Source organism: Sander vitreus, chromosome 17 (assembly GCF_031162955.1).
Source record: "Sander vitreus isolate 19-12246 chromosome 17, sanVit1, whole genome shotgun sequence".
Lineage (NCBI taxonomy): Eukaryota > Metazoa > Chordata > Actinopteri > Perciformes > Percidae > Sander > Sander vitreus.
The window spans coordinates 24,380,468-24,407,180 of NC_135871.1; the positions used below are offsets into that span (position 1 = coordinate 24,380,468).

The 26,713-nt window shown below is 40.4% G+C and overlaps 3 protein-coding genes across 3 annotated transcripts; all 3 read left to right on the forward strand.

Annotated features, from left to right (window-relative positions):
- The first annotated feature begins 244 nt into the window (after positions 1-244).
- Positions 245-13,665, forward strand: slc17a5 (solute carrier family 17 member 5). Its single transcript, XM_078273623.1, has 11 exons — positions 245-477; positions 1,967-2,163; positions 3,184-3,417; positions 3,748-3,835; positions 4,950-5,036; positions 7,257-7,375; positions 8,394-8,555; positions 9,424-9,556; positions 9,671-9,818; positions 9,997-10,087; positions 11,678-13,665. The coding sequence occupies exons 1-11, from the start codon at positions 399-401 to the stop codon at positions 11,813-11,815; spliced, it is 1,476 nt and encodes a 491-aa protein (XP_078129749.1). The 5' UTR covers positions 245-398; the 3' UTR covers positions 11,816-13,665.
- A 618-nt stretch (positions 13,666-14,283) lies between these two features.
- eef1a1a (eukaryotic translation elongation factor 1 alpha 1a) lies at positions 14,284-20,665 on the forward strand. The gene is made up of 8 exons (XM_078273624.1): positions 14,284-15,170; positions 16,568-16,754; positions 16,880-17,059; positions 17,376-17,672; positions 18,390-18,540; positions 18,731-18,987; positions 19,334-19,568; positions 19,730-20,665. Exons 2-8 carry the CDS (start codon positions 16,611-16,613, stop codon positions 19,852-19,854), a joined length of 1,389 nt encoding a protein of 462 aa, XP_078129750.1. The 5' UTR covers positions 14,284-15,170; positions 16,568-16,610; the 3' UTR covers positions 19,855-20,665.
- A 179-nt stretch (positions 20,666-20,844) lies between these two features.
- On the forward strand, positions 20,845-26,160 carry cgasa (cyclic GMP-AMP synthase a). Its single transcript, XM_078273622.1, has 5 exons — positions 20,845-21,703; positions 21,887-22,100; positions 24,142-24,399; positions 24,694-24,793; positions 25,016-26,160. Exons 1-5 carry the CDS (start codon positions 20,882-20,884, stop codon positions 25,344-25,346), a joined length of 1,725 nt encoding a protein of 574 aa, XP_078129748.1. The 5' UTR covers positions 20,845-20,881; the 3' UTR covers positions 25,347-26,160.
- The last annotated feature ends 553 nt before the right edge of the window (positions 26,161-26,713 follow it).

Genomic DNA, 26,713 nt, shown 5'->3' on the forward strand with positions numbered 1-26,713 from the left:
AAAAGTTTTTATTTATAGCACCATAATGTGCAATTTTGGTTTTCATAGTATTTTTGCTACATTTCCACGGTAAATCCTAAATTAGATCTGCTAGAATGGTAGATCTAATAGTAGTTAGGCATGAGGAGTGGAGATTGGTTAGGGTTAGTGTAAGAATACCAAGGTAAGCCAATCAGAGGCAGAATAAGGCGGGCCACGAGGCACGTCCTTTGACGTCGACACTTCTAGCGGATCCGATCTAGTATCTTCCGGTCCGGTGACTCACGTAACGGTAGTTGAGCTCGAGCTCAGCTGACTGTAGGCTCCAGTGAAGTTAGCTCAGCTTCGTGCTGCTTTTGTTGTTGTTGCCGTTAGGATAGTCTGTGATGCAGTAGACCCAGTTTACCTTTGACTGGAAAATGGAGCGGGGCGAGTCGGACACGGAGGGGGACGATACACCGCTGCTTCACCGAGGAAACGAAGACAAACTCCAGAGAGGTTAAACAAAAATATAAACAGCTAACATTAGCTAGCTAACAATAAGGTTTCCCGTAGGCGAGGTTCATTTCGGGTAACATATGTCTTAAAGCCGCCCGTTTTTCGCAGTTTAATCGGGAAAATGTAAGGCCAGGAAAAGCAACGTCCGTTTCTATAATTTAGTTAGCCCTTTGGCATCTTTACTTAGCGAGGAGACATAATGATAACATGAACACCTGTCTATGCACCTATGTAATCTAATATTCTAAAACGCCTTAGAATACCTAAGAGATCGAGATTGATCTGACTATAGTGTAACATAAAATCCAGCATTACGGTAGTAGCGTCACTAACATTGTTATTATTTCAGGGGCGTTGTATTGTATTACAGTAGTGTACAGGTGTTATTGTGTCCAACTGTTTACATTTACCACAACTATCAGCTAACGTTAATATATTTACAGAAAGCTTTTGTTGCAGGGTGCATGATTCTGTCACCCAAGGTACATCTGAACATAAAAGGCTTTTAATGCATTCTCCACACCCAATCCTGTGCCTTTGTACACATGCTGACATTTTAATTAGTCACGAGTCACGAGTTTAGGGACATCTGCCCTGAGCTCACGTCTTAAGACAAATCTACTGTTTAAGGTTACATATTAACTATGTCATGTTTTCAGACGTAGATAGTTCAATGAAAATACCAGTGTGAAAGTCATGCAAAGTCTGGACATGATAGCTCTAGTAGCGCTGAGAAACAGCATATCATTGTATAAGAGTGTAATGTTTGCCTTGTTAAAACAAATTATTTTCAAATGTTTTCTGTGTAGGCATGGACCTGCCAGAAAAGGACACTAAAGTTGAATGTGCTAAATTGCCATTGTCTGCTATATAAAGACTGAGAGAGTAGGTGCTTTCCAGTTTTTACATGAGCAACATAGTAGCAGTGGTTAACATAATGACATATACAAATTGTTGCAGCTTATGCACAATCCAGAGACTAATCGTACAGCAAAGTTTATAATGGAAAAACAACTTACTCTGTCCTTTATTGGCTGCAGATTAGAATGAGTAAGTAATCTGAAGATACAACTTTTGGCTCTAGGAACATGTGATGGTCTTTTACTTTGGCATTTTCTAAATGATTAATTCAATCGAGAACATTGTAGTAGAGTTATGGAGTCATAGTTTCAGCCCAATATAAATTAGCCTTGATGGGTTATAGTCAGTGAATAAACAAGCAAAATGCAAAAAAAAGTGCAAGAGCAAACGTTTCCATTTTGAGTTTAAAGATAAAAGTTTCCATGTTTTTTTCTGTATGTCTTGTCTGTATAGTGACAGAATAACTATACTCATGCTTGCCTTGCATTGCAAGGACACTCACCTCTAAGAATATTACCTAATACATTTTCCATATTGTTTAATGGATCTGGTAACTACAGCACACATTAAGTATCACCTGCTAAACAGGACTCATTATTGTTATTTCTGTCTCTCGCTTACCCTGTAGCCCCAGCATGTTGTTCATCGCGCTATGGCCTGGCGCTGCTCTCCTCTTTTGGCTTCTTTGTGGTCTACTCCTTGCGGGTGAACCTCAGTGTGGCCATGGTGGATATGCTTAACAACACCCACCAATCCAGCACCAACCACAGCAGCTCAGTGTGTCCTGCTCATGCCAACCCTGCACGGCCCAAACACAACCACACGGTGAGAGCCAGAACGTGACCGCAACTTAGTAAGACTAATGATGAAAACTGGTTGAACTGTTCCATGGTACGGTGTAATCCCACATAAGAGCCTCTTTCTTGATAAATTAAGTCAATTTTACCAAGTATCAACAATGCCAGTTGAATTTTTGTGGCACTGTATAACTGCATTTGCTGCCTGAAAAGACTTAGAAATAATTAAATTCACTCCAACTACAAACAGAAAGTAAGTGCCAACTACCACCGCTGAAAAATCTTCATTTATTCATTTCACAGATATTTGGGCTTTCAGTGTGTCATTTCACTCCTCCTTGTGTGTTCCAAGGTGGAGATTTAGAAACATATTGTTGTATTAAATCGATTTAAAGGCTGAAAGAGCCCAAGCTATCACACCAGTACTCACTCCAAATGGCAAACTCTTGTTGGCCGGCTTCAAACCCTTCCCTTGGAAAACAATGGTTAGTAAAGAAAGCCATGTATTAAGCCATATTTTTCTGCTGTCCATTAAAAGCCCTAAACATGCAAGGATTATGTGAATCAGGAGACCATAGTTGACATCTGATATTCAGCAGTTTGTCTTGGAAAAAGTGTATCAGGGGCAAATCACATTCTGGGCTGATAATGATGTAGCTATTTCTATGAGTTTTTCATCTGGTATGACATGGCAACATCAGAAATCCTAATTACAGTGTGTTAAGTGAGCCACTATGCTTAGAAAAAGTCCCAGTTTACTGGAATATGATCTGTTTTGGTTTTCACACTATAATACCAATATTAGAGTATATAACAATCACTCGTACCTCTGTCAAGGTACCCATGGACAGAGAACAGAAATGCTCTTGCATTTATGTAACAACAGTTTAGCAAAGATGCTGTTATTTTAGTTACACCTACACATGTACACACAAGCATTGTTATATCCAAACAACCAGGAACATTGTATTTTCCATTCTTCAGTAAGGCTTCATACTATTTGACCTAGCTTATTTCCTAATATAATTCTTAACTCTTCCCCTGACAGGCCAGTGTATACGACTGGGACTCTAAGACACAGGGCTGGATCCTGGGCTCCTTCTTCTACGGCTACATCCTGACACAGATCCCTGGGGGCTACCTGTCTGGCCGCTTTGGACCCAAGTGGCTGATGGGCTTTGGAATCCTGGGAACTGTAGTTTTTACGCTGCTCACCCCTGTGGCTGCTGACCTGGGTGCAAGCTACCTCATCGGTGTCAGAGTGCTGGAAGGGATAGGAGAGGTAGGTCGTTTAATTCTGACATGAAGACAGGGGGACACCGAAAGTAGAGTTGAAAGGATTTGTTGAAGCCGGTTGTTTGTACCATAAGTATCAGCTGCACTGCATTCAAATATAAAATGCGCCTTATTTGCCTATTAAATTGTACCTCTGAGCAGCCATAATCAATGTGTTCTACAGTGTTAATAAAAAAAAATCTTAATAGAGTTATAGACACAGACAGCCCAACAAACTAACACAGAGATGGTTTGCATAGATAGATACGTGGATAATTGATTGTTCTTGAGGGATTTAGTGCACTCCTGTTGATGTTCTTGTTGTGTTTGTCTTCAGGGAGTAACATTCCCTGCAATGTACACCATGTGGGCAGCGTGGGCCCCACCACTGGAGAGGAGCCGACTGCTCACAATTTCCTACATTGGTAAGACACTTGGGTACAATGTCAACACAAACAAAAATGTTTGACAAACAGATTAGCCAACAGCAGTGTTGGGTGTAACACGTTACACCTAATAACTACTTTTTTCCAGTAAAAAGTAGTGTAATGCGCTACTACTTCAAATTTGGTAACGAAACATAGTTCCTTTTTCAATTCGGCGCAACGTTGCTTTTCCCAGGGATAGATTTGACAGCGACGCTGCCTTCTCAGCTGCGTGCTCACAAGCTCCACACAGGACGTGACAGAGGCTGGTAGCAGAGTAATCATGGCAAGCAAGAAGCAGCCAAAGTTAACTTTTGAGAGCGTTTTAAGCTTCGTGGCTTTTTGCTGGACGGCGCTCTGAGCCAGGCAGACACAAAGCTGACAACTTCACAGATGGATGCGGTGGAGATGACCTCATACATACACTCAGCGGACCGCTGTCGACTTGTGTCGGTTGCACGGACAACGCAAGGATTTCCAGAAAAGAGGCTGCATGTGTCTACGACAATTCACGGACCATCGTGGCTGCGCGACCGGTACAAGTCAATACAGACATTACATAGTATTCACTAACACCGTGTAACGCCGATGACCTGCTGATGTGCATTCAACCTGCGCTGGACTCATTCATAATGAATCGGCCGTCACTCTGTGAGCAGAGAATCCATTCTGCAGTGTTCAGACACTTCACCCATAAACCAGAGATTGGCTTTATGGTCAAAGATAGTTTTTGTATAATTAACTTCAGTCTCTGCCAGAGACGCCTGCTTTTAAAAGTAACGTAAAAGTAATGAGTAAAGTAAAAAGTTACTTTCCATAGGGGGTAACGAAGTAAAGTAACTGATTACTTTTTTTAAGAAGTAACGAGCAAACACTACTTTTTAAAAGTAACTTCTCCAACACTGGCCAACAGTGAAAAAGAATTGCTAATTGCCTCCCTAAATGTAGGCACTGTGTGAAACTTTCTCTGATATATCAGTCTCAACCTAACCATGTGTACTTAAGAGGTTGGCATCATCTGTCACATCATCATGGTCTCATCATTCAGTAGTTACACTATATGCATTCAGGCAGCTGTGGGATACATATGTTTGTCTTTTCTCTTCCACCCCAGGAGCCCAGCTGGGGACGGTAATATCGCTTCCTCTGTCTGGTGAAATTTGCTTCTACCTGGATTGGACCTATGTCTTCTATGTATTTGGTAATACATTTCCTCCTTACACTTATTCACCACAGTGCTTTTTAAGCCTTAGACAAGCGGTTTCCAGTGTCTGTTCGTTTGTTCCTCTCTGATCTGTGGAAATGATGATTTAGCAAGTTAAAGAAGAAAATGTGCTCACAATGGAACCACTGCAGACATCTCACTTAATTTACTACTTGCTTTCCTGGGGATCTACTAATGTAGCCTCGCATTGCCAGACTTTCCTCCACAGCGCTGCGGAGGAGGGTCTGGCTAGTCCACACAGCATTCCCAGATGGGAGAAAAACGTTAGCTGGTTTATTGGCATTTCTTTAAACCAATCACAATTGTCTTGGGCGGCGCTAGGCGCCGGACACAATGACGCTGCCTCTGCAAAATAGACTCGGGAAGGAACTTGTTTTGGTGGAACTTGTGTACGTTCAAAAGTAGTTTTAGCCGTGCAACAGAAAACTCAGATTGGACAGATAGTCTAGCTAGCTGTCTGGATTTACCCTGCAGAGATCTGAGGAGCAGTTAACCATAGTCCTCAGAAATCCACCAGAGTTTAGAATGCCAACATAAAGGCAGCGGAGGGTTTAGGACATCCGGCCTAAAAAGAGGGACATCCGGCAAAATTTCCGGCGGCCGGCGGTGTCAGCAGATTTTGCTGGGGCTACAGCCCCGAATGTTTTATGAATAGCCCCGGATCTCTCACGCTCTCTCGCTCTTTTTTTACAATAATAAATATAATAGAATAAAAAAGCCCCAGAATGGCACATGCAAATTAAGAAGAAAATTATTTTCCAACGCACTCGCAGTTCTTAATTTTATTTTTTTTGTAGAACTGTAACTTTGTCCGGTTTATTTTTCCGAGGCGAATAGAACGGCCGGCTATGTGCGAGGTCCGACCATGCTGTATTTGTTGCTATCACCTAGCAACCATGTCTACGTGAGGAAAGCTGTGAAAGGTTTAATTTTTGGAGGAATCAAAGCCAAATCAGTCTAATACATTGATGCCATTAACACAAAGTTTAGGAGCGCAATACTAATGAGGTTCCTGTGACGTGACGTTTCCAGCCTACGGTTCAGACTCAAACACACGGCGCTCTGAAGCGACCTGTGTCCACTCTCGCTGTAAAAAGCTGCGCAGCTTCAGGTTGATAATGGACGTGCTCTGCTGTCGACATGCTGCGGCAGATGTGACGCATTTGTGCTCCGTGTATTTCTGCAGTAGTTTTGGTTTTCCACCTCCAACGTAGAGCAGCGTACAGCCACTTCCCTAAACTTGGTCTCATTCAGAGACCAGAGACCCAAACGGGGCTGTGTGTCTGTCAGAAGGTCTGAGATCTACCTTATCAGCAGAGCAATCACGTAATGCACAGCAGACTATGGTGCAGGTAGATTATTTTCTGAAATATAGTGACTTTATTCTTGTAATAGCCTGTTATAACTTTATTTTTCTCAAAATATCACGACTTCTCCAAATCTCAGTGAACACAGATGGGATGAGTTATATTTTGAATGTGCACAAAGTTTTGAACATGAGCAGTAATCTTGCTTAAACATCTGAAATATTACAGTCCAGGGATTTATTAATAAATTAAAATCAATAATGTATCATTGAGGTGAATAATTGTCATGTGCACATTTAAGGAGGTTACTTCCCCAACAAAAGACGCAAAAGAGGAGGGAGGGGTAAATGATGCCAAGGCTACATGTGTGCTGACTCAGAGTTTAGAAAAGTCGATCTACAGGAGAATAAATAGTTGAAAGCAATACAGAATGCCTGACAGCCTTACTGCAATATATTCCATTATGTTTTGGATTGTAATCTATGTTTCCCTTTACATAAAGATATTTCCAGCATATTGATTCAGAAAAAGGTAGAAATAGGTGCATAAGAATGCAGGAAATGAAGTGTTTAATGCTCAAAAGTTTCTGGGGGAGGACCCCACTGCATTCAGTTTATTGAAATGGTTCCGACCTAAGCCCCGAACCTCCTCAAGTCCTAGAAACGCCCCTGGTCAAAAACACACCAATTATTCTCTGTGGATACAGGTAAAGTAGAGGTAATGAGTTGCTCAGACCTCAGTTTGGTTTCAGGAAACCACCAAAACACACTATCTTCTGATAACATCATCATAATCCATGCAAATGCTGACTACGTAAAATCAGGATTTATGCTGGATAAATGTAGACCCGTGGTAAAATGAGTGCTGTCTTGCTTGTTTGTGTGTCCAGGTGCTGTTGGCCTGGTGTGGTTTTTCTTGTGGTCCTTTCTCGTCTTTGACAGTCCGAACACCCACCCACGGATATCCGAGCGGGAGAGACTCTACATCACCACCTCACTCAAGAATGAGGTAACACTAGAAACTGACTATACTATATGCTTTTTAAAAAAAGTAAACAAGGTTTCATAGGCTCAGGGAAAGGTTGTTTTTTTTCACCTTATCTCACTGGTCTACTGTCTTGGACATTTTTCCCATAGAGGAAGTCCTTATCAGAAATTCCAAAAAGATGGTTTAGTGCAATTTCTCAAAAAAAAAAAAAAAAAAAAAAACACTGGAGAATATACAGACAGGTTATTGTATGAAATGAGATGGAAATGTTAGTTTATTGGACGGACATATTGTGACTTGCATTGCTAAAATAGATTTGATTTAAAAAAAACAATTTTCCTTTGGTGCTTGTTAGGTCCCACATTCAGTGTGTAACAAATAATATACACTCCATGAAAGAGACAAAGTAGAATGTTTAACAGACTAAAAGGCAAAATAAAACAGGGTTATGTTTCCTTTACTTTATAGAAGATGTAGCTGTTATAGCTATGTAATGGCAGATTATATCCCCAATTGCCATTTTGACATATTATGTACTGTTCTTCACTCTGTTACTGTTAAGACAGTAGCAGCAGAGTGCTTGCAGTCATTTCCTGTCCAGTACAGTAATCAGATACTAATGTTCCTTAATCTTAGTGTATTGCCGCATTTTATTCTCTTATCTGTCTTCCTCAGCTGTAAGGTCACACCACTCACCATGACTCCTCAGTTTTTAATGACAATTCAGATGCTGCCTCGTGACTCTGGACACCTTTATGTCACTGAAGTATAACTGTTGGATTCTTACCAGCTTGTTTTGGTTATTTGCAGTGTTTAGAAACAGAAAATAACCAAGAACACAACATGAAGTAGGAAAACCTATTGGCTTTTTTTTGTGGCCATAAGGGGGAGCAAATAACACAAGAAATAAAATGACTTAACAACATATGGTCAAAAGATAATTGGAGATGTAGCCTGTATGCTGTATCCGTTTTTAAGGGTGGATGCATTCATTAAAAACTTCCCAATCAATCTGTTTGCTACTTCCTGTGTGTCCCAGCTGTCCACCTCAGCAGGCTACATCCCCTGGCGAGCCATACTGACGTCCATGCCGCTGTGGGCCATCGTCGTGGCTCACTTCTCCTACAACTGGACCTTCTACACCCTCCTCACCCTGCTGCCGACCTACATGAATGACGTACTGGGATTTAGCATACAGCAGGTAAGGTCTACATCACATATAGCCATTCATTCATTCATGCTCCGAGATGCTGGCAAACACTAACAGGAAGAGTTAGATAAGGGTCAAAAGGTGATCAAATCAAAAGCCAGTGTTCATAGCCATGCATCTTTTGTTTTTTATTGCATTTCTATAAAAAATATAAGATAAATATAACGCGTACATTTCAGTACAGGCAAGAAAACCACAAACAAAATCCTCAGCAAACATATCGTTCAAAATCACAGTAACTGATTGAACATGTTTATATTTATGTAACAAGTTTTTCTGGTCCTTCCCCCTTCTCTTATTATTTCTACTTTAGTAAAATAATAAAACGATTCATTCTTTACCTATTTATATGTATATATACACACGCACATACATACATACATACATACTGTATATATACACACATGCATACATACAAACATACATAAGTATTCACATTGTTTTTCCCAGCTATCCTATACCATTGCCATGTTTCATGCATGTTAAATGAAACCGAACAATAACCCATCCAAACTTCACATAATACTGTATATAAGAACCAAGAACAATACAGTCAGTACACAATACAATCGCCTCGAATCCTCTTCGTATCCATTCAATATATTAAATTCAAAAACTTCACTTAAGGTTAGTATCGTAGCAAATCCGGAGCACCTTTTAAGTCCAGGTATTGGGAAAACATTTGTCCTGTACATTAGTAACAATAATGTATGTAACCGAATAAACAAGGGAGATAAAACCCAAATGGGAATTTTACAACACTCATCACAAAATGACTCTTTGGAATGCACTGAACACCGCAGACTATGTAACCATAAAAACATATTCATGTGCTCTTGTCTCCTCTTGTCCACAATAGAATGGTATGCTGTCAGCTCTTCCTTACATTGGCTGCGCTGTTTTGGCTGTGCTGAGTGGTCAGCTTGCCGATTACCTGCGGGAAACCTGCCTCTACCCCACCGTCGTTGTCAGGAAGTCCTTCTCCATTGTTGGTATGAAATGACAATATCACTGCTGAATCATGGAGTCGTCACTATACAGGCTCTTGACTTCTGAATACACCGTGTCTACTACTCCTGAAGACGGTTATTGCGTTGTTTCTGCAGGTATGATCGGGCCGGCGGTGTTCCTGCTGGCAGCAGGATTTACAGGCTGTAACTACACCTTGGCTGTGACCTTCCTCACCATCTCCTCGGCTCTGGGCGGAGTGTCGGCCTCTGGCTTTAACATCAACCACCTTGACATTGCGCCTTCGTAAGAATTACCTAGTTCTCTTATCAAAATAACCTCTTACTGTAAACATAATAGTGAATTTCTGCTCATGATGCAAGAAAACCAAATAAATGTGTAATTTTTTGCCCTAAGTGTTTAAGGGTTTAGCGGGTTAATAACTACTCAGGACTTTCAACCATTAATGTACTTATGTTTGCAGGTATGCTGGTATTCTTCTGGGAATCACCAACACCTTTGCCACCATTCCTGGCATGGTGGGACCAGTCATAGCAAGAGAACTCACCAAACAAGTAAGAAACTCATGTACAATCACACTTTATTAGGTGGATTTGAGTCCTAAAATTTAACAGAGCAGTAACTGTTTTGTGTTTCAAAAGGTCGAGACTTAAGTCTAGATTTCATATAAACAATTACGACAACCTTAAACAGCTGCCCAGTTTCATGTCATGGTTTTTTAGTATGCTGCTGCTTACTGCTGCTATGTGTCCTGACCTCCAGTGTCTGGACTAAACAGATGGTATTTTTACTTGATGCTTCATTTCCTATCTAATTGGTTTAGTCAGTCCAGGATTAGCATGTTAACATTTGGCCACCAGGGGGCATCGACAGTCCTTTATGAAAAGCAACACAGTCATTGATGTAGGGCTGCACAATATATAGATATATATTTTTTTGTTAATCGTCATCGCAATATCAGCTGGCGCAATATATACATCGCAAAAGGTTGCAACATATCTCGAAAGACACTGAGATTTTTTTTTTTGTTAGTTGAAAGAAAATATCAGTAGAAAACGGCACTTTAAAATGTAACTGTCAATTCTTTTTTAGTGGTGCCTTTTATATTCAATTCGATGTTCAATTTTTTTCAATAAAAGAATGTTGGAAATGATTTCCTTTCATCTGTTTTAAATTCAACAAGAAATGTGTTAAATAAACAGTGTGCTCAGTTCTGCTGCTTTAAGTATACTGAAAGCAGCAGAACTGAGCACACTGTTTATTTACCTTTTAAGTAATATCGTTATCACGATATTCAACACGATATTTTCCTCATATCGTGCAGCCCTAGCTTGATGATAGCCAATATATTAACCTTGTTACTTGTTTTATTATACATTTCTCTGTAAAGAGGATAAGGACGCTATAGCGTAAAATGGGAAGACATGATTCCATGCAGTCACTGCTGTAGTACTACGCTGCTCTCTGAAAGAGCAGATTATAGATTTTGACATCAGGCCAAAGCCACACAGTTGAGAACAATCAGTTTATTAGTCAAATAATCAAACAGTCTTGTCATCCAGATCCTCAACAATGGCAACTAGGGGACAATAAGTCTATAACCCAATCAGCCAATCACATCACCTTTTAAATTATTAAAACTGTTAACCTAAACTCAATGAAATATTGAACAGAGTTGATTTAGCAAATTAACATTTTGCTTTTTGGACATTCCAAATATGACTTAATTTGAACACCGTTATAGTCAAATGTTTGTGATAATCGTCTGATTGTAATTTGTTTTCGGCAGTTAAACAGGTTTTCCTCTTTAAGATGAATTATTACCATTTTGTTATAAAAGAATGTTGACACTGTTGGAAAAAGACATTTAAAGGAATGTTGTGAATATATGTTCAAACCAAACTTTCAGGTTTTCTTTTGCTAAACCAGGTCGTAACAAAGACATTGTAAAATGTTGACCCTGTGCTGTCCTGTGCTGACTATGAGGGCAACAGTCATTTTAGTAAATAGGGTTAGCATGTGTAAATGTTTCACAGAATTCACCAGTGATTGAGTTAAATCACTAGTGACACACTAGTCCATTGAGGGCCAAAGCCTTATTTGTATTTTGATACTCATTATCAACTGTGCTGATTGTCCTTTAGAACACCATAGAAGAATGGCAGACTGTTTTCTACATCGCTGCTGCCATCAACCTGTTTGGAGCTGCGTTCTACACTCTGTTTGGTCGAGGAACGGTGCAGCCCTGGGCCGTCCACACATCCTTCTCTCATGGAGACTAAGGCAGAAGACGAGTGTCGGACTCTTCAATTTGATGATTCTGATTTGTCAGATAGACGGGTCACAATCACGGGCTTATACAACGGTAATCAGCGAGAGATGTGTTCCAGCTGTGCTAATGATTCTTGAAGCGCGGCTAACTAACAGTGAGTAACAGCCATACAGTAATAGCCTCAAGGATGTTCTTTACTGTGACTGTGGGTGTTGACACATAGTCACAACAATGAACAAAGAAGTTTGCAATTTAAGTAAAGTGAATATTTTTTGGAGGCAGTTATTATTTAGCAGAGCAAACAATCACATTATGCATCTCCAAGAAGTGACAGAGGAGGCTGTTATTTTGAAGAAAAGCACTCTTGTCACTAACTTAAAAAGGTAATGTAGCCAGTAAATTAGATAGCTACAGGTTATCTAGACCTTGTTGATTGTCAAACATTATGAACACCGTGGTAAATAAGCTATGAAAGACACATTTTACCAATGTTGTTCCTTTTTGGTGTTCCGGTTTGCCAGTTAACCAACTTGCTAGGCTCAATTGTTATATCTGCATCCAGACCACTTTGCTTTAAAATATTTTTTTTACCCAAGAACGCCACAGTAAACCCTTCAGAGATTTATTGCCATAGTAATCGTCTACGCTCTTAAGAAGGGTGTTTTCTTTCGCTTGTGTATGGAAAGTTTGGGATAACACAAAATATGCTACTTTGCGACCCATAACTAAGTGCCAATATGTGTTGTTTTTAGGTGTTGAAATGGTTTGCCCAAAAAATAGCATGTAACAAGGGACATGTCATCCCGAACTAGACGCACACATTCGATAACGTCTTCTTTGAGAGTGACTGCACAGCACGCACAAAAACTTGTTTGCCTTATAGTGAAGCCTCCTTAAAATTCTAACTTTGTCTTTGCAAATGGACCATTTTTTGTATTTACTTGTCATATGGTGCCGTTAAGAGATTTTATGTGCACAATATGTGTTGTCTTTTTTTAAGGATACAGTATGTCCACCAGGCACCTCTTCTTTTTGTTTGTTTATGTAGCGTATGGAAAGCACGGGTCGTTATATCTTTAAATCTGTAACACTAAGAAGATGTTAAGCTGTTGGTCCTCTTGGCACCTTTCTGATGAAGGGTAAGAAAAAATGCTTTAAAGAGGTTTCTGGTGGACCTTATTTTACTCACAGGATTTGCACTTTGTGTCAATTCTCAGGTATCTTATGTCTTACAAGGATCGAAAAGGATATTTGTTTACTTTTTACAGATTGATTGATCTACCACAACCGTCAACTGAATTAGATTAAATTAATTAATTAAAATGATTTCCAATAGCACAGTTTACAACTCAAAATATGGCTGGTCATAATTCTCTTATCAACTTTTCATCATTATGACCAGCTGATTAAATATAATTGTTCCCATAATGTTTGCACTGTATCAGGTCACCTGTAATACTGGGTATGGTATGTACCTTGCCCCTTTACATAGAGGGGCAAATCAGAATCAAGCCACAAGGAAAACATGTAGTCATGGTTTTAATTTATGTCAACAAGTAGCATCAGCATCCCAATTTAAGATGCAATGCCTTATTACATTAGCTTAAACAGGGTCAGACAATTCAGGACTGTAGACTCATTGTTCTCATAAAGGAATCATTTTGTTACTGCTCTTTATTATTTAATTTTAACAGTGTCTATATACAACGTATAAAGGGACCTTTGTATGTGTGTAAATGTATACACACTGTACTGAGTAGTCATTGTAAACTTTTAACCTGGAAACATTCCAGAAATGTATCATAAATCACTGTCATGTATTGTAAATACTTCATCATATACAGATATGCTCTAATCTGATATTGTGTTGGGTTATTATTTCATTATCTAACCACTGTTACTACTAACGTTATTGCTGTTCTAATTATTTAATTCTCTGATGAAAAGGTGCAAGAGAAGATCAAATTAACCAACATGTTGATAACCTCTTAAATTCATCTGGATTCCAATTACCTTAAATATGCAATCTAAAAACTACTCATTGGCATGGGGTACTTATCATGAAATCGTCTCTCATTGCAAATCAAACCAGCTATTAGGCTAACTGAAATAAAACCATGCCAGTCTCTAGGTATGGTGAAGGTATGTGATGATGGGGGGCTATTTTAATTCCAAAGGCCAAGGGAACTTTATCAGGATGCATAGTATCTTGGATCCATGAAATAACTGGCCTTTAAAAATAAAAATCTGCCTGCCTCTATGGGAATTTAACATAAGGGTGTACTTACTTATGCCTCCTGTGTTTTAAGGAAGAACATTTATTTATTTACGATACATTATTCATTCACAAAGAAAATTGGTGTCCCTTAAAGGTTGGATTTTTAATTAATTAAAAATCATTAATTTAATTAAGGCATTAAGATCAATTTACAAAAAGATGATTTTTTTTATTCCTCTTTTTAGTCGACTTTAGCATGGGTTCATAAACTTATGAGCACCACTGTATCCCTAAAAAGTGTATCATGATTAGAAATGTCATAACTACACTATGTTTACCTGGAGATTGCTCTCCCTCGTGATTTCGTGATAATTAGCAGACCCACGCACTGGAAAGAAGTTAAGAGAATGGGGGTTCTTTTTAATCCAACTAGGGAGCGTCTAGAAAGGTGAGAGCTGCATCTGCTGCGCGTGACAGACGCTGCTCGCTTCATTTGTTCACCACCTACACTATAGTAGCTCTCTAGTGACCCACTTCCACTGGGTATAATTCTGGATACTATTCTGCAGCTTGTAGTGCGATTTTATTCCTCTCGGATACTTTTTCCACAACGCTAACTAAGGCAGATACAACAGCAGCTGACAACAAAGAACACGAGTCGGTTAATTACATGTAGGCCTATCTACTTTTTGTTTATGTACGTAAAGTAATGTATGCGACGTCTATATTAATTCCCACACAGCCTTACCTAGTCAAAAATAGTGCTTCGCTTTAAGGTCACAACTCATTAATTACAAACTAAAGGTTACAAAGGCACAGAAGGAGAGCAAAGATAGAATTCACGTCGGTTGCCAAAATGTGTCACAGTTCTTGGGCTATGATGCGTCGGTAAATGTTTTCTGGACACGCTCACGGAATAGAGCATATTCAGACGGGTCGTGTCCGACAAATGGATGCTTTGGCGGTAGCCGTGTCCTATGATAAACTCGTTTGCGGTAACTTCTCCTGGTCCCTCGTTGTGATGATGTACAACAGCGGGTGCGCGCAATTACGCAACACCCCGCCTGCCCTGTGCGCTATAACCGGATCAGCGTCTCTCCTCAGCTTCTCCGGTCCTGCACCCAAACTAACACCGGCCAGCTCTCAGGTACGACACAGTAGCCTAGATGACATTATGCATTGAGAGGGATTTTGTTTATCGATGTTATCAGGAAAATAAATGAGCGTTTTCTGTAGCGGCTGAGACTCCAGGCAGTGTTTTGGGAATAGTGTTGTTGTTGTTATGATGCCGGAAAGAGGGCAGGCGCCTGGTACTTAGTACGCATCCAGCGTCAATGAGCGGGCAAATGATAGAACATGGCGTGAGGTTGACATTTCCGTTAAATATTCCAGACATAAAATTAATCGCAGTAGCTGTGCTGATTTGTACGTATTGTCCGCTGTTTTATAGATATATTTTAATAAATTAAAGCGCACTGCGGCAGCTGTCGTGACGTTATACAGTACACGAGAGAAGAGTTAAATACGCACATGTAAATATCTGTCCTGGCACTGAGTTTGTCTGGCCAAGACACCATGCTACAATTGGATTAAAGCCACTGGCCTGTATACCTGCTGCAAACTAGATTCAGATCAAAGAAATCCTCACAGGGCTTATTTAGAAGACGACTTTGTAGTGCATGTGTCAATTCTTGTAGTCAAGGTTATCACCATGACACTTCTACAGAGTTAACAACAGTGTTTACTCTCCTCTGCATTAACCTGTGTGCAGTGCACTGCAGTGTCTGAAAGAAATGGCTGCTACACTATCAGTGGATTTAGGACATGACAAAATGGTGGATTCAGGCTTGGAATGAGGCTGTAGTAAGTCTGTGAAAAGAGGTCAGTACTGTAAAACATCAGAGCCTTGTTTTTGATGTGTCTGTGCGCAGCAGAGCGGGGTAGCGAGGACAGGAGAGCAGGCTGGATGTGAAAGAGGAGAGCAGGCACTTGGATGGATGGATGAATAGAGAGTAGGAGGGGCACAGGGTTTTGTGACTTGGCGCAGTTCAGTGGCCATTGATACCATCCCTAATCTTCTGAGACACACTGTTTAAGAAGACATCTATTGCCAGTGAAGTGCCGTCATTGTCAGTAACCTGAGTTAAACATATCCAGGATCGATCAAACAGACGGTACAGTCAGCTAAGGGCTGATGAACTAAAGAAAATAGACTCCTAAGTTGTGCAGCATTTCAAATTCTTCCTGCGCCAGTCACCACAGGCATTATCACTCTACCAGTGTTTTTATCCCTCGTCCTGCAATGCATTTGCTCAATCTCCTGCTGTGTGAGCTTGCAAAGCCCATTCAATCTGACGGTGTTAAATTACCAGACCCTACAGCCTCTCTAACAGTACACAAACAATCATTTGTTTTCTTTTTGCTCACACAACACCTTAAAATATCTGTCAATCACAATAACTAGCACATGAAAGGTTTCCATTTCCTGCCCTGCGAACCACCTGCATACCGTACTAACTGTAATTTATTTAACACTGGTTTTAGCTGACAGACTCAGACCTCGTGACTTCAACCAGCTCCAGTTAACATGGGAAAGGAGAAACTCCACATCAACATTGTTGTGATCGGCCACGTGGATTCTGGCAAGTCCACCACCACGGGCCACCTCATCTACAAGTGCGGGGGCATCGACAAGAGAACCATTGAGAAGTTTGAAAAAGAAGCTGCTGAGGTGAGGAGATACAGGCCTCCTTGAATCAACTAACATCTTTTCTCAAGATCAGGACCCCAACCCCTCTGACCATGAGATAAAAGCCATACCGACTATGAACATATCACTATTTTTTTTCCCCCCAGATGGGGAAGGGGTCGTTCAAGTACGCCTGGGTGCTGGACAAGCTGAAGGCAGAAAGGGAGCGTGGCATTACCATCGACATCTCACTGTGGAAGTTTGAAACCAGCAAGTACTATGTGACCATCATCGATGCCCCGGGTCATAGGGACTTCATCAAGAACATGATCACTGGGACCTCCCAGGTCTGTAACATGAGGATGCTCACTCAGCCCTGTGTGTCACAGTTGTGGTGTCGTTTGTCAGCCTCTGTGCCTTTGAGAAAGAATAAACAGTGACTCTCATCTATAGTGACTTGTCCCTGAGTAAATAGCATTACAAGCAGCCACGTGTCATAATAAACAGCATCCAATATGTATCAACAAGTTCTTTTACTAGATTCCTGTTGAACAGTACAATTTCTTCATATTGTTGTCAACTTCAAGTCCTAAATTAATTAGTACAACGGCCAAAGCCACTGTAGTACTAACAGTCCTAATGTTTTATCTTCTGCATCTTCAGGCAGATTGTGCTGTGCTGATTGTGGCGGCTGGTGTAGGAGAGTTTGAAGCTGGTATTTCCAAGAATGGACAGACCCGTGAGCATGCCCTCCTGGCCTACACTCTGGGAGTAAAGCAGCTCATTGTGGGCATCAACAAGATGGACTCCACCGAGCCAAACTACAGCCAGAAGCGTTATGAGGAAATTGTGAAGGAAGTGAGCACCTACATCAAGAAGATTGGCTACAATCCAGACACCGTTGCATTTGTACCCATTTCAGGCTGGAATGGAGACAACATGCTTGAGCCAAGCCCCAATGTAAGTAGAACACAAATGATAGGAATACAAATGCTATAACAATTCCTTAGACACACGCAGCTTTGAATTTGATTGCTAATTTGCACGGCTGGTGCCAGGGATGGGACGCTGTAGCTCAAAGGCTAACCAGTTGCTGTGACTGCCGGTCCAATTCAAACAATCGGAGCAGCTAAACAGTCTGAGTAACCCTTTTCCCTTTTAAGTAGACATATAAGTGGCCCTTGTGTTAGGTATTTAAAGCAGCTCTATGTAACTATTGCTCAACAGCGACCACTGTGGCAGTAGCACAAGTATAGAAGAGCCATAATATCAGAAAACTGACTCAGTATGTCACTTACACAGCAATATGTAGCTTAGGTTTGCTAACATTAGCCACCATGTGCTACTGGTCAAAGCAGACCAAGTACGGCTGTAGCAGCAAAACCCCTGAGTGTATTTAATTGGGAAAGTGCTTTTTATTGCTTTTGAATTCCGCGCCTCACTCAAAAAAGAAAGATTGTGTTTTATTTAAAAAGTTATGTAGTCTAACTTTATTTACACAAATTGAGCCATTGGAGCTTTTTGGTCAACATTAATTACCTAAAAACAATGTACTCCAGCTAAAAAATGGCAATCTAATCAGTTGCTCTCTTCTACTATGACCATAAGCCTAAAACCTCTTAACTGACAGTAATTGTATAAAATGTATAATATAGTACATTATCTTCTTGTCTCTAGATGACATGGTTTAAGGGGTGGAAGATCAATAGGAAAGAAGGCAATGCATCAGGGACCACACTACTGGAGGCTCTGGATGCCATCCAGTCCCCCACCCGTCCAACAGACAAACCTCTACGTCTGCCCCTGCAGGATGTCTACAAGATAGGAGGCACGTAGCGCACTGATTAAGAAATGGATAAAATCTGAACTACAACAGGGGATAGTGTTATTGTGAAATAGACTCTCAAAACATGGCTCCTGGTCAGCTTTATTAATCAGAACAGTGTAGGTCTAAACTACATTAATGTTCCCTTTAAATGTCCTTTATTGAGTGTTCTTTGTGCTGAACTTCTTCTCAGGTATTGGAACAGTGCCTGTAGGCCGCGTGGAAACGGGCGTACTGAAGTCTGGCATGGTGGTGACCTTTGCCCCCGTCAATGTGACTACCGAGGTGAAGTCTGTGGAGATGCACCATGAGGCGCTGACTGAGGCCCTACCTGGCGACAACGTGGGCTTTAACGTCAAGAATGTGTCGGTCAAGGACATTCGCCGCGGCAATGTGGCTGGCGATAGCAAGAACGACCCACCGCAGGAAGCTGCCAACTTCACTGCTCAGGTAGACATTACAAAGGATCTATTTCTAGAAATGAAACATGATTCAAATCAGCTCTTTCTTTAGCCTATAACTATTTATAGTCTTGAGGAATATTTGATATCAAATCTATCTTTATCTTCGAAATCCCACGTTAGCCACAACAACAGTTGGAAAGTCAAGCTGCAAGTTTGTCTAAATTTCTACCACAAAACCCACTTAGACTGACATTGAGCGAAGGTGTCAAAATAAGACAATCGCAGCAACAATCCGAACAAGCCAACAGTCGAATCTTTGCAGTGAACTTCTTTGACAGGAAGGAAATAATCTTTTGTTAATAGGGCAATCACATTATCTCTTTGGTTTGTAGGTGATCATCCTTAATCACCCAGGCCAGATCAGTGCTGGTTATGCTCCTGTCCTGGACTGTCACACTGCTCACATCGCCTGCAAGTTTGCAGAGCTTAAGGAGAAGATTGATCGCCGCTCTGGCAAGAAGCTGGAGGACAACCCTAAAACCCTCAAGTCTGGAGATGCTGCCATTGTGGATATGGTTCCTGGAAAGCCAATGTGTGTTGAGAGCTTCTCCGAGTACCCTCCACTTGGTAAGTTCAAGTGTAGAGGTTTTGTTGAATTTCACCAGCTTCCCAACACCCATCAATCATTTGATTCTTTCACCCATCAAAGGCTTTGTGACTCCACTGTAAGTCATACGAGATGAAACCATGACCTAAAATATCCAGCTCTACTCCTCTTTACCTTGCAGGTCGTTTTGCTGTGCGTGACATGCGCCAGACTGTGGCCGTCGGCGTAATTAAGGCCGTGGAAAAGAAGGTCTCTACCACTGGTAAAGTTACTAAGTCCGCCCAGAAGGCCCAGAAGAACAAATGAATGTTGTGCTACTCTGCCGACCCCAAGGTCTCCCAGGGCAGGACATCGGTCATCCAACTCAATCCGACAATTGGCTGCTTCAACCTAATAATCAAAGACTGGTTAATCATCACAATGCATCGCAAAAGCATTCGAAGGAAAGAACAACATTTAGATCTTACGTCCTTGAGGCAGCACTCCTGACTTCATTTCAAGTGGTTAGATTACCATTACGTACTATGTCATATCAAACAGATAGTTTTAAATGTGCACTGTTGATTTGGTTTAAGACAATATTTTTCTGTTTTCAATGAACAATTAGAGGTATTGAAATGTATCACCGCTCTAGCTCTCTGAAGTGCAGGCACTGGTCTCTTTACATGGTATATGTTGTGCTTGTCTTACTTTTAGTGTTTGCAACTACATGGTGCTCTGTAGGAGCCTATACAAGATGATAAAACTACGTTCTTCCGAGTAGTAGTTAGTGATTTGTTGTGTTTAAGCTATAAAAAGCACTTAAAACAAATGGTCCAAATTTGTCCTTCCCGAGGGACTCTGAGTAGACCACCTGTTGATTCTTAAAGCACTTTGATTGGCGTTTTGCTAACTTTGCACTTCCACTGGAAAAGCTTAAATTGGCATAAGCTACTTTAACTTACTGTAAGATGGCATGAGCCTCTTTGTTACATTAAACATGTTTCAACCAAAATGTTGAGCTGTGGTCATTAGTCATTTTTTCTGGGTGTGCCGCAGAGAAGTACAGGGCAACAGAAGGCTTTAACTTTCCCAACTTGATTTACTGTAATCTTAAATAAAACCAGTCTGACAGAAATCAGAGCATTCTTACAATACATACTCGTGTCCACAAGATGGAGGTATTGGTATAGGAATAAAAAAAGGATGAAATTAATGAATTGTAAGACTATTACACAATCACGTTTACCAGAAAAACTACAGGGGCGTGCTAAGAGGTGTGTTCTCCTACACTTCCCGGAAAATCTTCTGAGTGTAACTACCAGAGCAGTGTCATTCCTCTCATTGCATCACCATGACTGGTAGAGGGAGACCGCGCAAAGCAAAGAGTCCAGACACAAAGTGTGCCACAGGTAAAACTAGACCTGAGGAATTGAAACCAGTATCTCTGCCCAAAAGTCCAGGGAAAGGCTTTGCAGAAGAGAAGCAGAAACGCACCACAAAGGAACAGAAACCAAAGGCGCCGAAAAAGGCAGTCCACTTTGAGGAGAAGCCATGTGTACAGAGCACCTGTAAAGACAAGACCACAAAACCATTCACAGAGAAGACCAACAAGCAGCAAAGTACACCTACAGAAATAACAAAGGCTCCTGTACAAGGCACAAAAGCCTGTGCTAACAGGGCTGAAACAACAGAACAATCTTCAGAAAAGATAACGAAGACACCAAAGGATACTACAAAGGACTCTCTGAAGCCCACAAAAGCAAAAAAATGTGGTGGGAAGGCCAAATCGGCAGAAGAAAATTCAGAGGAGGTGACGAAGGTGCAGCCAGATGCACCAAAGGAAACCACAACGGCTTCTATAAAGACAACCAAAGCAAAAACATGCGCCCGCAAAGCCAAATCACCAGGAAAAATCACAGAGACAACCACGGAAATGCTGCCAGAGACACCAAAGGACACCACAAAGGTTTGTGTACCACAAGAAAGGTGTGAAGTAAACTCATTCCTCAACAAAACTCTGGAAAATCTGAAGATTAAAAGGGACAAAAAATCAGATGCAGCAAAAGTCATCAATACAATAGTAAAAACTATAAGTATGCATTTGAAACAGAACACCCAATGCTTTAACAAAGTAGAAGAACTACGCACTGGAAGTTACTATGAACATCTAAAGGTGAGTAAAGTCTGAGTTCTCTCAAACAAACACTGGGTTCCATATTTTTTGAGGAGAGGGGTTAGTGGTCAGTGTGTGTGCATAGCACTTTGATTAAAATAAATGTACTCACATTTGGAACGGTACAATTATGTCATTGTATATTTCGTGGTGCATTAAACGGTGATGTTTTTATCTATACAGATTTCTAATCCTGATGAATTCGACATCATGCTGGCCATTCCTGTTGAGCGAGTGAAGGTTAATCCATTCGGAGATGTTGGAGCCTATTACAGTGTGGAATTAAAACGTGACAAGAGCCCTTTGCATAAATTTCAAGAGACCAACACTTTATCCGCCAGTAAAATGCTTGAGGAGTTCAGGGACGAAGTGAAGAAATGTGTCAAGCAATTCCCAGGTGAGTACCAAAATTAGCACTTTTTAATTGTTGGGTTGGTCAAATGCAGTATGGGAATCAGTCACTGTGGCAGGCAGAAACAAAATGCCCTCCTTATGTTCAGACTACATCCCACACTATACACAACATGCAATTTTGTCTTGGGTTATAGATGGGAATACAGTGGGGCAAAAAAGTATTTAGTCAGCCACCAATTGTGCAAGTTCTCCCACTTAAAAAGATAAAAAAAAAATCCAGAAAATCACATTGTAGGATTTTTAATGAATTTATTTGCAAATTATGGTGGAAAATAAGTATTTGGTCAATAACAAAAGTTCATCTCAATACTTTGTTATATACCCTTTGTTGGCAATGACAGAGGTCAAACGTTTTCTGTAAGTCTTCACAAGGTTTTCACACACTGTTGCTGGTATTTTGGCCCATTCCTCCATGCAGATCTCCTCTAGAGCAGTGATGTTTTGGGGATGTCGCTGGGCAACACAGACTTTCAACTCCCTCCAAAGATTTTCTATGGGGTTGAGATCTGGAGACTGGCTAGGCCACTCCAGGACCTTGAAATGCTTCTTACAAAGCCACTCCTTCGTTGCCCGGGCGGTGTGTTTGGGATCATTGTCATGCTGAAAGACCCAGCCACGTTTCATCTTCAATGCCCTTGCTGATGGAAGGAGGTTTTCACTCAAAATCTCACGATACATGGCCCCATTCATTCTTTCCTTTACACGGATCAGTCGTCCTGGTCCCTTTGCAGAAAAACAGCCCCAAAGCATGCTGCTTCACAGTAGGTATGGTGTTCTTTGGATGCAACTCAGCTTTCTTTCCCCTCCAAACACGACGAGTTGAGTTTTTACCAAAAAGTTCTATTTTGGTTTCATCTGACCGTATGACATTCTCCCAATCCTCTTCTGGATCATCCAAATGCTCTCTAGCAAACTCCAGACGGGCCTGGACATGTACTGGCTTAAGCAGGGGGACACGTCTGGCACTGCAGGATTTGAGTCCCTGGCGGCGTAGTGTGTTACTGATGGTAGCCTTTGTTACTTTGGTCCCAGCTCTCTGCAGGTCATTCACTAGGTCCCCCCTGTGTGGTTCTGAGATTTTTGCTCTTGTGATCATTTTGACCCCACGGGGTGAGATCTTACGTGGAGCCCCGGATCGAGGGAGATTATTAGTGGTCTTGTATGTCTTCCATTTTCTTATAATTGTTCACACAGTTGATTTCTTCACACCAAGCTGCTTACCTATTGCAGATTCAGTCTTCCCAGCCTGGTGCAGGTCTACAATTTTGTTTCTGGTGTCCTTTGACAGCTCTTTGGTCTTGGCCATAGTGGAGTTTGGAGTGTGACTGTTTGAGTTTGTGGACAGGTGACTTTTATACTGATAACAAGTTCAAACAGGTGCCATTAATACAGGTAATGAGTGGAGGACAGAGGAGCCTCTTAAAGAAGAAGTTAAAGGTCTGTGAGAGCCAGAAATCTTGCTTGTTTGTAGGTGACCAAATACTTATTTTCCCGAGGACTTTGCAAATAAATTCATTAAAAATCCTACAATGTGATTTTCTGGATTTTTTTTCTCATTTTGTCTCTCATAGTTGAAGTGTACCTATGATGAAAATTACAGGCCTCTCTCATCTTTTTAAGTGGGAGAACTTGCACAATTGGTGGCTGACTAAATACTTTTTTGCCCCACTGTATATGTAAATGTTTAATAAAAAAGATCCAGAGAAAGAAATCGTAAAGAAAACGTCTGATTTGGTAAGATTGTATGGTAACACTTTATTTGAAGGTATCTACATAAGAGTGACATGACTGTCATGAACACATGATACTGTCATGACAGTCATGACACATAAACCCTAACTCTAACCCTAACCATAAAAACCGAATGACACTTACTAAAAGCAGTGTTGTCATGAACGTTTGACTTGTTTATAATGTTTATGACAGTGTCATGTCAGTCTTACGTAGATACCCTTAAGTAAAGTGTAACCGATTGTATACAGTTTATAATAAATACATTGGCATTTCCTATTTTTTCCTTTCAGAATGGAAGGTGACAACAAAGAAAAAAGGCTGCCCTGCAGTGACCCTAATCACAACAGTACAATCAATCACCATTTCACTGGATGTTGTTCTCAGTATCATGGTTAAATCAAGCTGGCCACCTTTCACCAATGAAGGCATTAAAATAGATGGCTGGCTGGGAGCTAAAGTAAAGCAGGAATACAAGCGAAAGCCATATTATCTAGTACCAAAATACGAAGGCAGGGGTAATGTGGAACATGACGGGGTCCTTGCCAAGGGTAAGTCTAACTCTTAACTTAGCCTAAATCTCAACGTGCACACCATTCTGGGGGTTTCATGTAAACCGTTTCATGGATTAAGACTAGAAAAAAGGGAAGCATCAAGTTCCCTTGCCCCTTGACTATTTTGAGTAACACTTTACTTGAATGTATCGACATAAGAGTGACATGACACTGTCATGACACATGAACCCTAACCCTAACTCTAACCCTAACCAATGACAGTTTCATGTCACTCTTATGTAGATACCTTCAAGTAAAGTGTAACCCTATTTTGTCTTCTATGACATGTAGATACTTGGCGTGTTTCATTCTCTCATGTTGAGAAGGCCATACTGAAGAATCACGGCTCGGAGAAGACATGCTGTGAGAAAGCCGGAGAACGATGCTGCAGGTTAGATTTTAATTAACTTATTCCTGAAGTGAAAGTATAACGCTGTATAGACTTGGATACAAGAGTATCTAAGTCCATACAGCTTATTTCCGTCACATTGAAAATAGATATAAAGTTAAATAAAAAATGTCTCTATGTATGTTTGGAAATAATGACCATCATATAATTATTGTCCTCAGCTAATAATTCATAACAAGTATATTCCTTTCTCTTTACATACAGGAAGGAGTGTTTGAAGCTCCTAAAGCACCTTCTCAATCTGCTGAAGGAAAAGGACTCCTCATTTGACAAGTTCTGCTCCTACCACGCCAAGACCACATTCTTACATGCTTGCTGCTCTAGAACTAAAGACAGTGACTGGAGAGGCTCAAACCTGAGCCACTGTTTTCAGCTGCTTCTGAATGACTTTATAGCCCATCTTGAAGCTGGTGTACTCAACAATTTCTTTATCCCAACTCAGAACCTGCTCTCCGGTCACAACCAGTCGAAGTGCAAAAGTCTGGCTCATCGTATCAGGGAGGAATGTGAAAATGGATTTCCTATTTTTAAGTGACAGCTTCACACTCTTTGTGTTGTGAGTCTATGGACGACTTGGTGGGCTAGTAAGCCTTGGTTTACAAGAACCTTTGGGTACGCTACTTTGGTTTAGCGCTATGTGTTAAATCCAGTTTTGGTAGATGGAATTTTGTAAAGGCAGAACATCTTCAACTATGTTTTGTCTAGATGCAGCAGCAGAACATTTTGATGTGTACTTTGGGTCAAGGGTTAAATTCTAATTTTCTGCTGACCATACTCCTCACTGGTCGGTTACACGCTTTCCTGGTCTCCGCAATCATTTTGAGGAGGGTACTGTTTTATATATTGTGTCCTATTGTTTTTCATTAAATGTCATGTAACTATATACTTTAGCTCTGGCATGTAGTAGTTTCAAATCATTAAATTTCTCCTCTGAATCCAAGGTTGCTGGGTGTAAGATTGGATCAAGGGTGCAAGATTGGATCAAGTCTAAACTGTCCTGTCAAAATAAAGGCCTAAATATTCCAAAAATATAATCTTTAAAAAAAAAAGTAGGGAAATGTTAATTCTTTCTCTACATTTAATATTGTATTGTCCTTTTGTATTGTAAAGGTATGTTTTGTGTTGCGGATATAAAAATGGAACAATGTGTTTATTCTGTATCTCTGTCTCTTGTTCCAGCAGACATCCACCCTAAATCGTTGTTTTGGTTTTGCACCTTTAACACCTTCACAGCACACTTGACACACATCCACGCATGGCTTTCATTACCGACTTTGTTAATCTACACACTCCATTGTTGGATTTGTGTTAACTGTAATTCAATAAATTGTTGGTTTTAAGTAACGAGAGATATTAGAGTCGGAGAGTCCGTCCTTGTCGCATTCCCTGAGCCCGTTTGTAACGATAGTGTGTCATAAAAATGCCACAAAAAAACCCAATATATTTAAAAAAAGTCATAATATAGTAATTCATGAAAAAGTCAAAAAAGTCATAGTATAGTGTCATTAAAATGTAATCAGAAAAGTCCTAGTATAGTATGTCATAAAAATCTCATAAAAAAAGTCAGTCTTGTCAAAAAAGTCATAGTATTGTATGTCATAAAAAATGCGTCAAAGTCATAGTATGTCATAAAACTCAAATTAATATAGTGTTCAGAAAAATGTCAAAAAGTCATAGTATAGTATGTCATTAAAAACTCATAAAAGACATAACAGTATGTTATAGAAATCTCGTAAAAAAAGTCATAGTTTGGTATGTCATTAAAAAAAGTATGGTATGGCATTACAAAAGTTAAGTCATATAGTACGTCACAAAAATGTCAAAAAAGTCATAGTATAGTATGTCATTAAAATTTCATTAAAAAGTCATAGTATAGTATGTAAATTGAAAAAGTAAAAGACA